General features: G+C 44.3%; 1 protein-coding gene across 1 annotated transcript; it reads right to left on the bottom strand.

Annotated features, from left to right (window-relative positions):
• Window positions 1–4,262: 4,262 nt before the first annotated feature.
• Window positions 4,263–10,318, bottom strand: AZGP1 (alpha-2-glycoprotein 1, zinc-binding). The gene is made up of 4 exons (XM_019717626.3): window positions 10,051–10,318; window positions 7,906–8,163; window positions 5,484–5,756; window positions 4,263–4,831 (listed from the first exon to the last, which is right to left on the bottom strand). Exons 1-4 carry the CDS (start codon window positions 10,115–10,117, stop codon window positions 4,509–4,511), a joined length of 921 nt encoding a protein of 306 aa, XP_019573185.2. The 5' UTR covers window positions 10,118–10,318; the 3' UTR covers window positions 4,263–4,508.
• Between the last annotated feature and the right edge of the window lie 2,436 nt (window positions 10,319–12,754).

Here is a 12,754-nt window from a genome sequence, read left to right as displayed (position 1 = left end):
CCCTGTTTCCACCTGGTAACATCTTCAGGTGGCATCCAATCCATACCTGTTGTCCCTGAATTTGGATCAGGAACCTTGTATAGATCTCAGAAAATATGCCTCCTTTCTCTTGGGGGGGGGTGGTGAAAGTCTGACTTCTTCTTATACAGACTGTCAAACAGCAGCTCCCTCTCCTGTTTTCAGTCCCTAATGCTGCGTCCTGTAGTGTCTGCTGTCACCAGCTCAATAGCCTTTCCATTGCTCTTGGTGCCAAATTGGGTGGTCCCTCCACAGAGGGCTGTGCTTCCTCTGTTCTGCTGACCACCAGGAAGCCTGGATGGGAGGTGGGAGATCCATAACAGCTGGAGTCTAGAGGGCTGGGAGAGCCTCTAACTCAAGTTCCTAAAGAGAAGTGGCAAATGCCAGATTCAAAGAAAAATGGGGGTAACTTGGTTGCAAACAATAACCTATCTAAACTGGGACACTAAAGCCTGATCAACCTCAAGGAAAACGTCCATTCATTCTTAGGCATTTTATTCCTTTTAGAGCTATTATGGTTGAGGTTTTTTTCTTTAATATTTCCCAACTGTTTGTTGTTGGTATACAGGAAACCCATTGGTCTTATATATTTGCATGCCACCCACATTTCTGAACTCCTGTTTATTTTAGTGAATTGGCCATTTATTTTCTTGTTTTCTAAGTAGGAAAACATAGCATCTGCTAATAAGTGTCATTCATTTCATGATTGTTAATATTTGAATTTCTAATTTTCTTTTGTCTTAAGGAATTAACTAGAACTTCCAGAAAAATATTGAATAATTGTGGAAATAAGCATTCTTGTTTTATGAAGTTCTGACAATTAGGTTCGTGAACTTGCTGCAATGATGTTGCTAACATTTTTTCGCTATCAGAGGGATTATTCATTATGAATTTGTACCAACTGGACAAACAGTTAACCAAGTTTACTGTTTGGAAGTCCTGAAAAAGCTGCGTGAAAAAGTTAGACGACCTGAACTTGTCACAAAAAATTCACAGCTCTTGCATCACGACAATGCACCAACTCACATGGCACTGTCTGTGAGGGAGTTCTTAGCCAGTAAACAAATCACTGTATTGGAACATCCTCCCTACTCACCTGATCTGGCTCCCAGTAACTTCTTTCTTTACCAGAAGATAAAGGAAATATTGAAAGGAAGACTTTTTGATGACATTCAGGACATCAAGGGTAATATGACAAGAGCACTGATGGCCATTCCAGAAAAAGAGTTCCAAAATTGCTTTGAAGGGTGGACTAGGCGCTGGTATCAGTGCGTAGCTTCCCAAGGGGAGCACTTCAGCAATGAGTTATGTAGCACTTTTTCTAGGATGAGTTCACAAACTTAATTGTCTAACCTTCGTATTCCTGAAATTAATGGGAATGTGCTAATGTTAAGTATGTTTTTTTTTTAAATATTATATTTGTACTTTTTCAAGTGTAACAGACACTGTTGGCTGCTTATCCCAAAATAATTTCCCTCCTTCCTCTGTGTGGGGGAAAAAAACCCTGATTTTGACAGGCATTGACAGAAAATTGTTAATCTCAAGCAAGAGGGTCCCTGCCTGTGGTATGTCTATGAAAACTGGCTTTTGCTAATGAGATAGATAGAATAGATAAAAGACAGGAGTTGTGGTTGGAAGACAATTTTGCCATTATCTCATGTCCCATGCATCCAGGCTCTGAGCCGAATTTGTGAGGACACGATCCTAACACTTGGAGCAACGATCTTTGTGACCAGTAGGGGTGACCAAAATCTTATAGGGAAGCTGGCTCAGAGCTGGTCAACTAGAGCCTGAGAAAAGTACCTCTTATTTGAACCATCTTTAGTCAAGTATGATATTCCTTGCAGCCAAGAAGCATTCCTAAATGACACATTTGTTAAGGAAGCACTAGTTTACTGTGAGTTTTTGCCTAAAGTAGGCACTGGGAGTTCCCATTCAAAGCCAAAAGCAAGCCCTTAAATCTGAGCAGGCAGAGAATGTGGTCTATGGGGAAGAGGCTTATTTCCTATAAACAGCCAAGGGGCTGCAATATGAGGATGTGAATGAATTGGGAAAATAACTGCATAAATTAAAATTAGAGGGGTCTTGACTTGCCTGAGACTGGTCATGTGCTGTGTACTTCTGAGTTAAGATGAACTTAACATCCATACCTGGACACAGGAAATAAAATAAAATGAAATACAACACAGTAAAGCAAAATGATAAGAGGAAGGGACAGCATGTATGGTGGAGGAGGTGTCTGGTGAGGCTGTCTAGGGGGTCTTGCCCTTATTCATTCTGGGCAACCAGGGGCAGGAGGAGCTGTCTGTCAATGGGGCTTTAGGGAAAAGTTCAGTTGGGTTTCTTCAGTTTGCGGCCCCTGGGGTTCCTTCTAATCTCTGCAAGCTTTTAAGTAAAGAATGATAGATGGTAGTTACTAACCTCACAAGTAGAAAGCACTTTCAATTCCTGGAGCTCTCCTGCTGTCGGGGATATTAATCCAGCCATTTTGGCTTCATCAAATTCCATGGGAGCCAATGGATTTCCTGACACTCAAGTAGGACATGACCCCACCTGGGTGAGCTGAGCCAGCCTGCACTTTTGCTTTTGGATCACAAGGGGACTCTTTTTACAGCTGGTTTCTCTCCTCATCCTCCAGTCCACTGTACTCATTAATACCTGGTTAATATTCCTGAATCATAATTTTAATCATGTCACCCTGTCAAAAAGACTTTAACTATTACACTCAAAATAAAGATCAGAACCTTAACGCATGATTCAAAGCTCTCCCTTGTTTGATCCCAAACCACTTTTGTGACCTTGCTTATTACTGTGTGGAATATTATACTTCTGGTTCATTTCTTTATTATATAAACATCTGTCCAGTGTCTTATAACTGAGACATTCATTAAACATTTGTTGAATGAGTAAGTTGATAGATGGATTCACCAAAACTTTGAAAGTGAGCAACGATAAAAAGTCTGAATTGAAATTCAGAAATTGGCAAATTTGTTTTCTGTCTTCCCTGTCCTTCCTCCCCCACCCCCCACCTCTACCTGTCTTTGATTTCTTGAATTTTATTTCCCTTTCTTTTCATTTGGGAAGGAACAAAAAAGAGGATTGGTGATGGGTGGTCTGGGATTGCTTGTTATATCTTTAGATGGTGTGGAGATTGGCTTCACGCGAATGTCTTTCTTGAAATCGTCCCTGATACTTTTATCTGAAAAGAAGTATCAGCATGAAAAGAGTATATATTGAAATTGGTGATTATGGCAGTGGTCATGGAAGGAGGTAAAATTTGAGCTGGACCTTGACAGTGGATATTATTTCAATAAACAAAATTGAGGTAAACTCCATGTCTGAAGAGGTTGGACCTACCTTGTTCTCCTGGGTCTCCAGAGTTTATGAGTACCAAGCATAAAACAGATACTCAATATATGATTCTTTAATAGTTCACCAATAAATGAGCAAGGAAATAGAGAGAAAACATTAAATATATTTGATGAACAATAAGGTCTAGTTAGCTGAAACAGCAAATTCTAGCAGGAACAAGGTTGAAAAAGCAGTGTTCAGCCACATTGAAGAGGGCATTAGCAAATAATGTTTTTAAGTCCTATATATAATTGGCATCTCCTGCCGAATTTAGAGTACTCCTTCACTCCAGTCTAGCTGAAAACTATCCCCAGAATAATCCTCCAGAGAGAGACCAGATAGTACTAAGGGACTGAGAAATTATTAAGAAGATAATTTGTGGCAGTGAGGCTTAATAAAAAGGTCAAATGTAGGAGTTCTGCTCTGTTTTTTTTTGTGTGTGTGTGTGTGTGTGTGTGTGTTTTTGGCTTAAACCTGTGCATGGTGGTGTGACTCAGTTTTTACACAAAAACACAATCAAAGGAATTTGGAGGAAGTCCAAGAACATCAGGTTGAGACTTGCTTCCTTGGGAATGCTTCCTGGAGGGATGAAGCCTCTCAAATAAGCAATGGTTATGTGTGGCCTCAAGGCCAAAGTGGTATGGGCAAGGTGGAGTGGCTGGAGTGGATCTCACAGGGTGCAAGGGAGTGATGGGGAAAGTTAGGTACAGAAGAGGCTTTGGATTGTATTAGGGGACATCAGCAGTGGGCACCTGAACAGTGCTTAAGGGACCAGATGGTCATGCCACACTACAGGGTCAAGATGGCCAGCAAACATTGCTTCCAGTGGATTATACCCAGAAAATAAGACCAATCATGCTTGGGAGAAGGACAAATGATAACATCTACTGACATTTGTACATCAATAACAGTTTAATAATCTGATTTATTTTGTATAGAGGCTAGTTCACTAGTGATTACATTTTACAGATTAGATAACAGGTTCTGAAGGGCTGTGGCAGTGAGTCAGCTCACTGCCCAGTTTTCAAATCTTGTGTCTCCAAATCCACCAGCTGTCCTCTTCACTGCTTCCCTGGGCCTCGCTGAAGGCATTGACAGTGGTTTTAGAGCTCATCTCTCATGTCTCAAAGAAAGGGTGGCTATTGGTCTTGAGACCCTGAGGAGCCTTCACCCCTTGCTTCCTGCGTCTCTTTCCACGGGACAGTGAGGGGCTGGGCCAGGCTGCTGTGCTGAACATGGCAGGTGTAAGGGCCTCTGTCCTGAGAGGGGATCTTCACCACCATCCAGGACTGGTAAGAATCACTTTCACTGAAATCTTCTCCCCATGACTCAGCCTCCACCACACTGCCGGCCCGAGTCCAGTACAGACTGATTGGTTGTGGGTAGAAGTTGTAGGCCAAACATTTGAGGGTCCTGGTGCCTTCTGGAGCCACCTGGCTGGTGATTGACACAGAGGGAGGATCTGTGGAGGGATAGAGTGTGGAGGTTGAAGGTCTGAAGGAAACATCTCCCCTGCTCATGTCTCCGCCACCCCTGGAGTTAGGAATGAGCAGAGCTCTCAGCTCTCTACGTGCCTCCCCAGGGAAACTTGACAAAGATCAGGGAAGCCAAGGCTTTCCTGAGCCTTCCCTGTTGGATCCTAGAACGTCTGTGACTGCTCTCTTGCCACCCAGTATCTCCCCCACCCCCTTCCACCGTGTATTGACTACTGCTGGTAAGAAACTATGAACGTCCCCATACATTTTTCCATTTTTCCCCAAATGTCCCAGTGGGCTTTGTGGCTCCTGCCTTCCCCAGTCTCAGCCCTACCCCTTAGCTCTGCCTGCAGCTCTGTCATGCAGACCCTTCTCTGCTCCCTCCCATAGAACCTCTTTCTCATTGTTTCTTAAACCAAAATCTCAGCTTCTGACACTTAATCCTTCTCACACTTACTCGTCCTCATCCTTTCTGGGTAAACATTTTACCTGCCTGCCTTCTCCCCACAGCCAAACCAGGAGACTGGAAAGAAATGAGTACAGGATTTGCCTGAGATGTTCTGCTGAGCTCCCAGCTGGGATCACCTTGGTCTTTCTCAGCTCACTGTGGGGAAACAGGACATGCGGGGCTTTGGGTACCTTGTCGGTCCAGGTACATCTTGCTGTATTGCAGGTACCTCCGTAACTTCTGCGGGCACTCATCTTCCAGGGAGGCCTTGGCCCGCTGCACGGAACCTTCTGTCTCCCACTTCACCTTGGTATTCAGAGCTTCAGGTTGCAGTGGAATCCAGGCTGGGATTTCTGTGTTGAACTTGATGTAGTCCTGTCCATCATAGGAAATCGTCCAGGACGCCCCACAGTAGCTGTTATTCCGGAGCACACAACTAAACTTTTCCCGTGTGGTGTGATTCCCTGCATCAACCCAACCCCCCGGAAAAGAATCAGTCTGGCATCTACTCCATCTTAATAACTCTTACTCTTACACAGTGTGCAACCCACTAGGAAGGAAGGGTTTTGAAATCTAAGCATGCAACCCCTTTATCTTGGCAAATGGGTTATTAACCAGACATAGAGAAGACACAGAGAGAGAAACTTGGTTTGGTTTGGTGTTTTAGGCCAGTCTGAGATGAGATACATTCTTCCCAGCCAGGAAATTTCAGAGAGCTACAGACTATGGACAGATCTTCTAGGCCCATGCAGCAGCTCTTTTAATGAATTTTGTATGAACATGCTGTGAATTCTTAGAAACTGGACAGAAGCACACAGAAGTGCATTGCGTAATTAAATGGAATTTATCTGTAGTTTAAAATAGATTGTGCAATCTCTCCTTTTTCCCCAGTTCTACATGGAGTTGATGTCTCCAGTTGAGTCAACATAATTTGATCAGTTCTTCCTTCTTTTCTGGTGATTGATATCCTCAAACAAATCTCTAATGCTCACCTCCCTTCTCAGTTGGCAAGAACTCTTGGAAACTGGCTTCCGTAGGAAAGGGGGACAGAGCCACTTTATTTCGATTTTAAAGTAGATGTTTACCTGATACTGATTAATGCTATTGGCACAGGCTCTGATCTAAAGCTCTCTGGGCTCAAATCCCAGATCTGTTTCCACTCTCATTTGGCTTATTGCATGAACTTGAGCCAATAATTTGCTGTGCTTCAATTTTCTTACCTCTAAAATGGCAATGGCACTAGTACTTATGTTAGAGCGCTATTGTGATCATTACGTGTGTCAATACCTATGCCTAGCACATGGTGCTTAATAAATGTTAGCTCTTATTACACTGCTAGTGCTAATACACTGCGTTCATCTCTTTGTCCTCTTTACTCATGACAACTCACGTCAACATTTCTATTCCAGTCAATCAAACTTTGTTCCAGTGTCCTTCCTGGGCATCTGTGCCTTACCCTCTACTATTTCTGAACACAGCCTAGGTTTTTTTCTCACCAGGGCTCCCATTCCACATCCTTCAGATTTCTGTGCAGCTCTTGCCCCCTTTTGGAAATTTCCAGGTTTCATGTAGCATCTTGGGTACTCAGAAACCCACCTTTTGACACCCACTCTATAATAATTTTAAATTACCAGTTGACCGACTGACTTGGCGTGTTAGGCAGTGTGGTTTAGGAGAAAGGGTGCTGGGCTGGGAGACACGAAAACTAGTCTCTGTACTCCACTCTGCACCAGTTCCTCACACCACAAATCTAGGGACCCCTCCCGCCTTGCTCTGCTCCTTATGGACAGGAAGATCTTTATGATTTTAGGGAACTTGGACAGTTTGTGGTTTTGAGTTCAATCCTTCCTGAGAGCCTAGTATGAGCCATGATTTGTGTTAGGTACTTTCAATCGTTCAACATATTTCATTTGAGCAACAATTATTGGTTCTCCTAGATGGTGGGGCTCCAGCGGAGATCAAGACAGGCTATGTTCTAGCCTTCATGGAATTTACCTAGATAAGTTTTAAGAAATCTCTTGGAGGCAGGACTCAATGCTCTAATTTTTGCAGATTCAGACCAGATAATTAAAAACATGTTCACCGGGGGTGGCCCATTAGCTCAGTTGGTTAGAGCACGGTGCTGGTAGCACCAAGGTTGCTGGTTCAATCCCTGCATAGGGCAATGTGAGCTGCACTCTCCTTAAAAAAATAAAAAAGAACACGTTGACTGTCAAACAGCTAGTGATTGGAGGGGCCACCATGTGAACCCTGGTCAGAATGACCCTAAGGTTAGCTCACTTCCCACCCAACATCCTGGGTGGGGGTGAGTCTGACACGTAAAGTGGTATCTGCCTCAGACAGGTGGGATGTGGGGCTGAGAGGTCGGATGTGCCTGGATAAGGGCTAACTCTGACATCACTTCCTGTGAGAGTTGAGACCTGGGAGTGAGGATGGGGAAAGCAATGGGGAAAGAGGAAAAGCATCTGTGTAGCAGGGGAGGGGTGATGCAGAAATGTCTGTGAATTTCTAAATGTGCTTTTGGCTCCTCCTTTGGCCTGGGGAGTATTTCTATCCTACAGACCCCTTTCCACTCACAAGACCCTCGAACCCTGCAGTCTGTAATCCACTGACCTTTGTCCTTGTAGTAGCTCATGATGTCTTCCAGGTTCTTCAGGATGAAGTCCCCCCTGGCCTTCTGACGTTTACTCTCCTTCTCCCAGTCCTCCATCCCTTTCACCTGTCTCCATGGGCCCAGGGGTTCAGCCTTCCCGCTTTCACTATTATAGTGGAAGAAGGCCTGGTCATTGAGGTAGCCAGTGGCCTGAAAGCTGGGGGAGGCCTCAGTGGGCTTGGACACCGCAATGGAGTAGAAGGTCAGTGAGTAAGTCCCTGCAGAAGAGGAGAAAATTTTGAGAAGTGAGCTCCCTGCAAGGGATCCCAATGTGGGGCAGCAGAGGACCAGGAAGGGAAATCTGGTCACTGGGCGTCTTCCTCCCCAGCTCAATCCACGCCACTGTCAGGCAGTCTCTTACTATTGGAAACTCACTCAAGAAAATGGGCTCTACTTCTATTCTGGGGCTGGTATTTCAGAGATCGTTTTGTGTCTTTGCTACATTGTTTTCTCTCATGGCACATCAGAAGATGATATTTCTCAGCCTTCTTGTAGGTACATTCTATGTTCTAGTAGGTACATACTATGTTCTGTCAAAGTGGAATGTGAGTGGAAGTAATGTATTTCTTCTGGTTGGAGGCCCTGTGGGCTGGTTTGACACCTGTCTCTTTTCTATTTAGACAATGACTGTGGCGGCAACAGGATGAAACAGGAGAGTTTCCAGATACAAACAGCCTGCATCCTTGAGCCACCCTATGGAGGACAGAAAAGTTGCCTGATCTACTCATATATTCAACTTTACATGAGCAAGAAATAAACATTTGTTGGGTTAAGACACTAAAAGTGGTCTTAGTTACTATAGCATAGCCTAATTGAGCCTGAAAAATACATCTAGTTAGAAAGTGCAGGAAGGAGAATTGACTAGAAACCTCAGGAAATGACCCAGAATGGATCAGCATAAGATAAGAACAGGAGGGCTCTCAGAATTCCCAGGGCTGTCCCTATATTTCAGGGATTGGGAGAGGAAGGGACATTTTCCGAATTAATTCCATAATGAATTCATGACATCGCGCCCATGGGTGTTACTAATGTTGGGGGTCATATGGCAGATTCCTAGTCCCAGTACTACAGTTATTCTTGCTAATTAGTTTCTAAATGTGGTTTGTCATTTTGCTCAGTAGACAGTGAGTAAATCAAATTACCCTCCACAATGTAGGTTGGCATCATCTAATCAGTGGAAGGCCTCAAGAGAAAAGACTGAGGTCCCCAAAAGAAGAAAAAACTGCCTCGAGACTGCCTTCAGACCCAAGACTGCAACATCACCTCTTCTCTGGGTCTCCAGTCTGCTGACCTACCCTGCAGATTTCAGACTTGTCAGCCCCCACAATTGTGTGAGCCGTATCCTTAAAACAAACGTCTCTTTTTCTCTGTATATACATGCTGTATATGAGTTCTGTTTCTCTGGAGAACATGACTAAATTAGATTATGGTGTAGGATGTGATTAACATTCTAAATATGATCAATTGTTAGTTTGGAAATGTAATGCATTCTAAACTTACACAGTTTAGCTTGCATTTCTCCATCCTGAAATTTTGTATGCCAAGAAAGCCTCATTACTCTGTCCTAGGACCGACTCTGGTTCTTCCCAAGCTCCAGCTGGCTCCTTTCCCAGTCACTAGCCTTCCAAGCCCTGTCGTAATGTCTGACTGTGGAGTGAGGGAACAGGTTCTTTCCAGAAGCACCCTTCCAGTTATCATGCCTTCACATGGGCCCTTTGTGGTCGCTGTCTCTCTGAGAGTCAGACAGTTACATCCAGCCATTGGAAGGAGGAAGGAACAAGAAGCTCCACCTGTGTAACTCCTGCTCTGTCCTGGCTGTATGACCCTGGGCAGGTTACTTCACTTCTCTGGGTCTTAGTTTTATTCATTTGTAAACTAAGAGTTTTAGATTCTGATTCTTTGAGGTCTTATTTACCACGATTCCAGAGATTCCCTGAACACTTTCAGGTGTGTGTGAGCTGAATTCGTTGACAGCCTCAGACACCCATTCCTAGAGTACACTTGGGTTGCCCAGCTGCACCAGTGGCCCTTCTCCAAGCCCATCTATACAACTCATTACCTCCCCTCCGTTCTTCTCCATACCCGGATCTTGCTTCCACACTTACCCTCTTGGGTCTCCTGGGTGACGGCAGGACTCAGAAAGAGCAGCAGGGACAGCAGTACAGGCACCATTGTGTTCACTGCGTCTGGTTGGAAGCTACTGGACTTCCCCAGGTCCTGGAGCTGACTAGGTGGAGAGAGAGCCAGATGTAGTCTAGGGAATGGCTGGCATTTAAGCCCTGCCCAGGTGAGGTAAATGCACAAGCCAATGAGAATGCCAGGATGGGCTCCTCTCCTGACTCTGAGAAAACAGGATACACAGCCCAGGCTTGGCAGATGTGGTGACCAGTGTGTCTACAGATGGCCTGCCAATTCAGAACCGAGACAGCGGATCTGGGGTTGGGACTTTGTCATGGGTCCACACTGTGGCATTTGTTGCCCCTGTTGGCAGCAACATGTGTTTATAGTACTAGTTCCGTGGTGTGATTACGCTTGTGCTTCTCGTGCCTATTACTGAGTGTCAATTTTTGAGTCTCTCCATTGATTCTGAGAGCTAACTGGAAAGTATATTTGTCTTCTGCTTAAAGTCAGAATAGGAATCTGTTTCAGCCACTAATGATTCTGACTACTACCGAGCATGGGACATGATTGTTTTCAGGCAATAGTCACTCAGGGAAATGGAGGGAAGGGAACAGTCTTGATTATGTGGCCAGATTGGGGCTAAAGGAAGTGAAAAAACTGATGTCTTGGGGACGTTCTTGCAGGTGGTAAAAGCAGGGAGGGTCAAACTGCTCATTAAGTCATCTCTGGTGATCAACTAAAATAAATGCTCAGTGAAGGCAAAATATTAGGCGCTAACCAGCTGCTGCCATGGCACAGTGTGAAGGACTTGAGAAATGTAAGGACAAGGTCTGTGATGTTTGAGTCCATAAGTGCTGGTAAGATTAAAGAAAAAGAGAATAAACTCCACAGCAGAACTTATTGACTCAAAGCACAGTCTGAAAATCAGGTAATTTCTACAACAGTGCAGAATCTTTTGTCTTTTCTAGTTGCAATGATGAAAATGATCCAAAACCTAAATGATCCAAAACCTAATAATGCCTAGTGACTAAAACCTAAGAAGAAAAAATGAGATTTCAGAACTCACTTACAAAGACCTAAAAAGTCTAATAGCCAAGTGTGATCAAGACATTCATACAATTCTTGTATGATTGGTATTGATGGCTGGTGTTAATAAGAGCTTCATCAGACAAGGAAGTCAGTTGTGGAATGGTGTCAGGAAAGGCTTCACGAAAGATGTTGTGGTTGAGCAGGACATTGGACAGGGGTAGAATTTCTGTTGGCAGCTATGCAATAAATTTCATAAGGACAGGGATGGTGTGTGTCGTGTTCCTTTCTCTGTCTGTAATGCTTAGCCCAGTGCTTGGCAGAAAGAAGACAATCAATAAACACTTTCAGAAGTAAGTCAATGGATAAATGAGCAAAGACCAAAAGTAGATGGCACCAGACCTATCTGAGGGTCACTGAGGCAAATTTGTTAGAAACGGAGTTCATGAGAAAGATTGAGGTTAGGGCAGGTGGGGTGATAAATTCAACAGGGAGATTGGAGGCAGATTCCATCCAATGAGCTTCCAATGTCTTCCAGTGACTGAGGCACATTCCATTGCTGGTCTTTTCCTTCACAGCCTATGTTCTCTGCATACCCCATCCCTCTAGGGCAGCAGTTCTGAGCCTTTGGTGCCATCTACTCCTTTGGCTCCTTTGGCAGTTATTCTGAAGATGAATTTTATTTTTCTTTATTTTTAGAAATTATTTATTTACCTTTTCCTTTCAAGATAGTTTTTTAAAAATAATTTTATTGGGGAATATTAGGGGACAGTGTGTTTCTCTAGGGTCCATCAGCTCCAAGTAGCTGTCCTTCAATCTACTTGTGGAGGGCGCAGCTCAGCTCCAAGTCTAGTCTCGGTTTTCAATCTTTAGTTGCAGGGGGCACAGCCCACCATCCCATTGTGGGAATTGAACCGGCAACCTTGTTGTTGAGAGCTCACGCTTTAACCAACTGAGCCATTCAGCTGCCCTCAAGATAGTTTTCAATGCATAAATTAAAACATGTAGATTCCAGAGGAACCCACTTATATGGAAACACAGATCTTTCCATGCACCCTTGGGGGCTGATGGGCTTTTTGCAGAGGGGTCCCCTAGATACAGAGCAACATGCTATTCTAAAGTGGCTGAGGAATTGTTAAGAATGAGATAATTTGTGGCAACGAAGCCCTCCTGGGATCCACCATCCTGAAATTGCACTTGAAGTTGGTCCTGTCTGCAGGGAATCTGTTAGTGTTGTCGGGTGGGCAGGAAGTGACCTTGGAAGGACCCACATTTGGTTCTCTGAACTCCTATATCCTCCCTGGTGTGACGAGTCAATGCTTATGGTAAGTTGTGGTTACTTCCCTGTCAGGACCTTGTGATCCTTTCCTCTCAGCTGCCTCACACCCTCCTGGTCATCAACAATCTTTCTACCTCTTCTTGGCAAGCTACCTCAATCTTTCACACTGACTCTGAAATCTGAATCCTTCCAGGAAGTTTGTTTTGGTGTGTGAGTGCCCTCTCCTTCCCCATACCTGGGTCTTCTGAGGTTTCCTCCCTCTTGTCAACCCTGCCCTGCCTGTCCTGTCATAGTTGGGTGACATGTCACACGCCAATTTGCCTTAGGCCTGTGATGTTCATGCGGACTTCTGGTTTCCTTGTTGCTATGAAAATTTTGTCCTG

This window comes from Rhinolophus sinicus, chromosome 3 (genome assembly GCF_057876585.1).
Source record: "Rhinolophus sinicus isolate RSI-liver-muscle chromosome 3, RSI-T2T, whole genome shotgun sequence".
Taxonomy (NCBI): domain Eukaryota; kingdom Metazoa; phylum Chordata; class Mammalia; order Chiroptera; family Rhinolophidae; genus Rhinolophus; species Rhinolophus sinicus.
Note: the sequence above shows the minus strand (reverse complement) of the source record. Positions and strands in the feature narration are given on the sequence as shown.

Excerpts from the sequence above, each read along its gene's own strand:
- AZGP1 (XM_019717626.3), bottom strand. The coding sequence starts at position 10,117 with ATGGTGCCTGTACTGCTGTCCCTGCTGCTCTTTCTGAGTCCTGCCGTC. Across the intron at positions 5,757-7,905 it reads GAGCTACTACAAGGACAAAG|GGAATCACACCACACGGGAA; the intron begins GTCAGTGGATTA and ends GGGTTGATGCAG. Across the intron at positions 4,832-5,483 it reads GATGTACCTGGACCGACAAG|ATCCTCCCTCTGTGTCAATC; the intron begins GTACCCAAAGCC and ends ATCCCTCCACAG.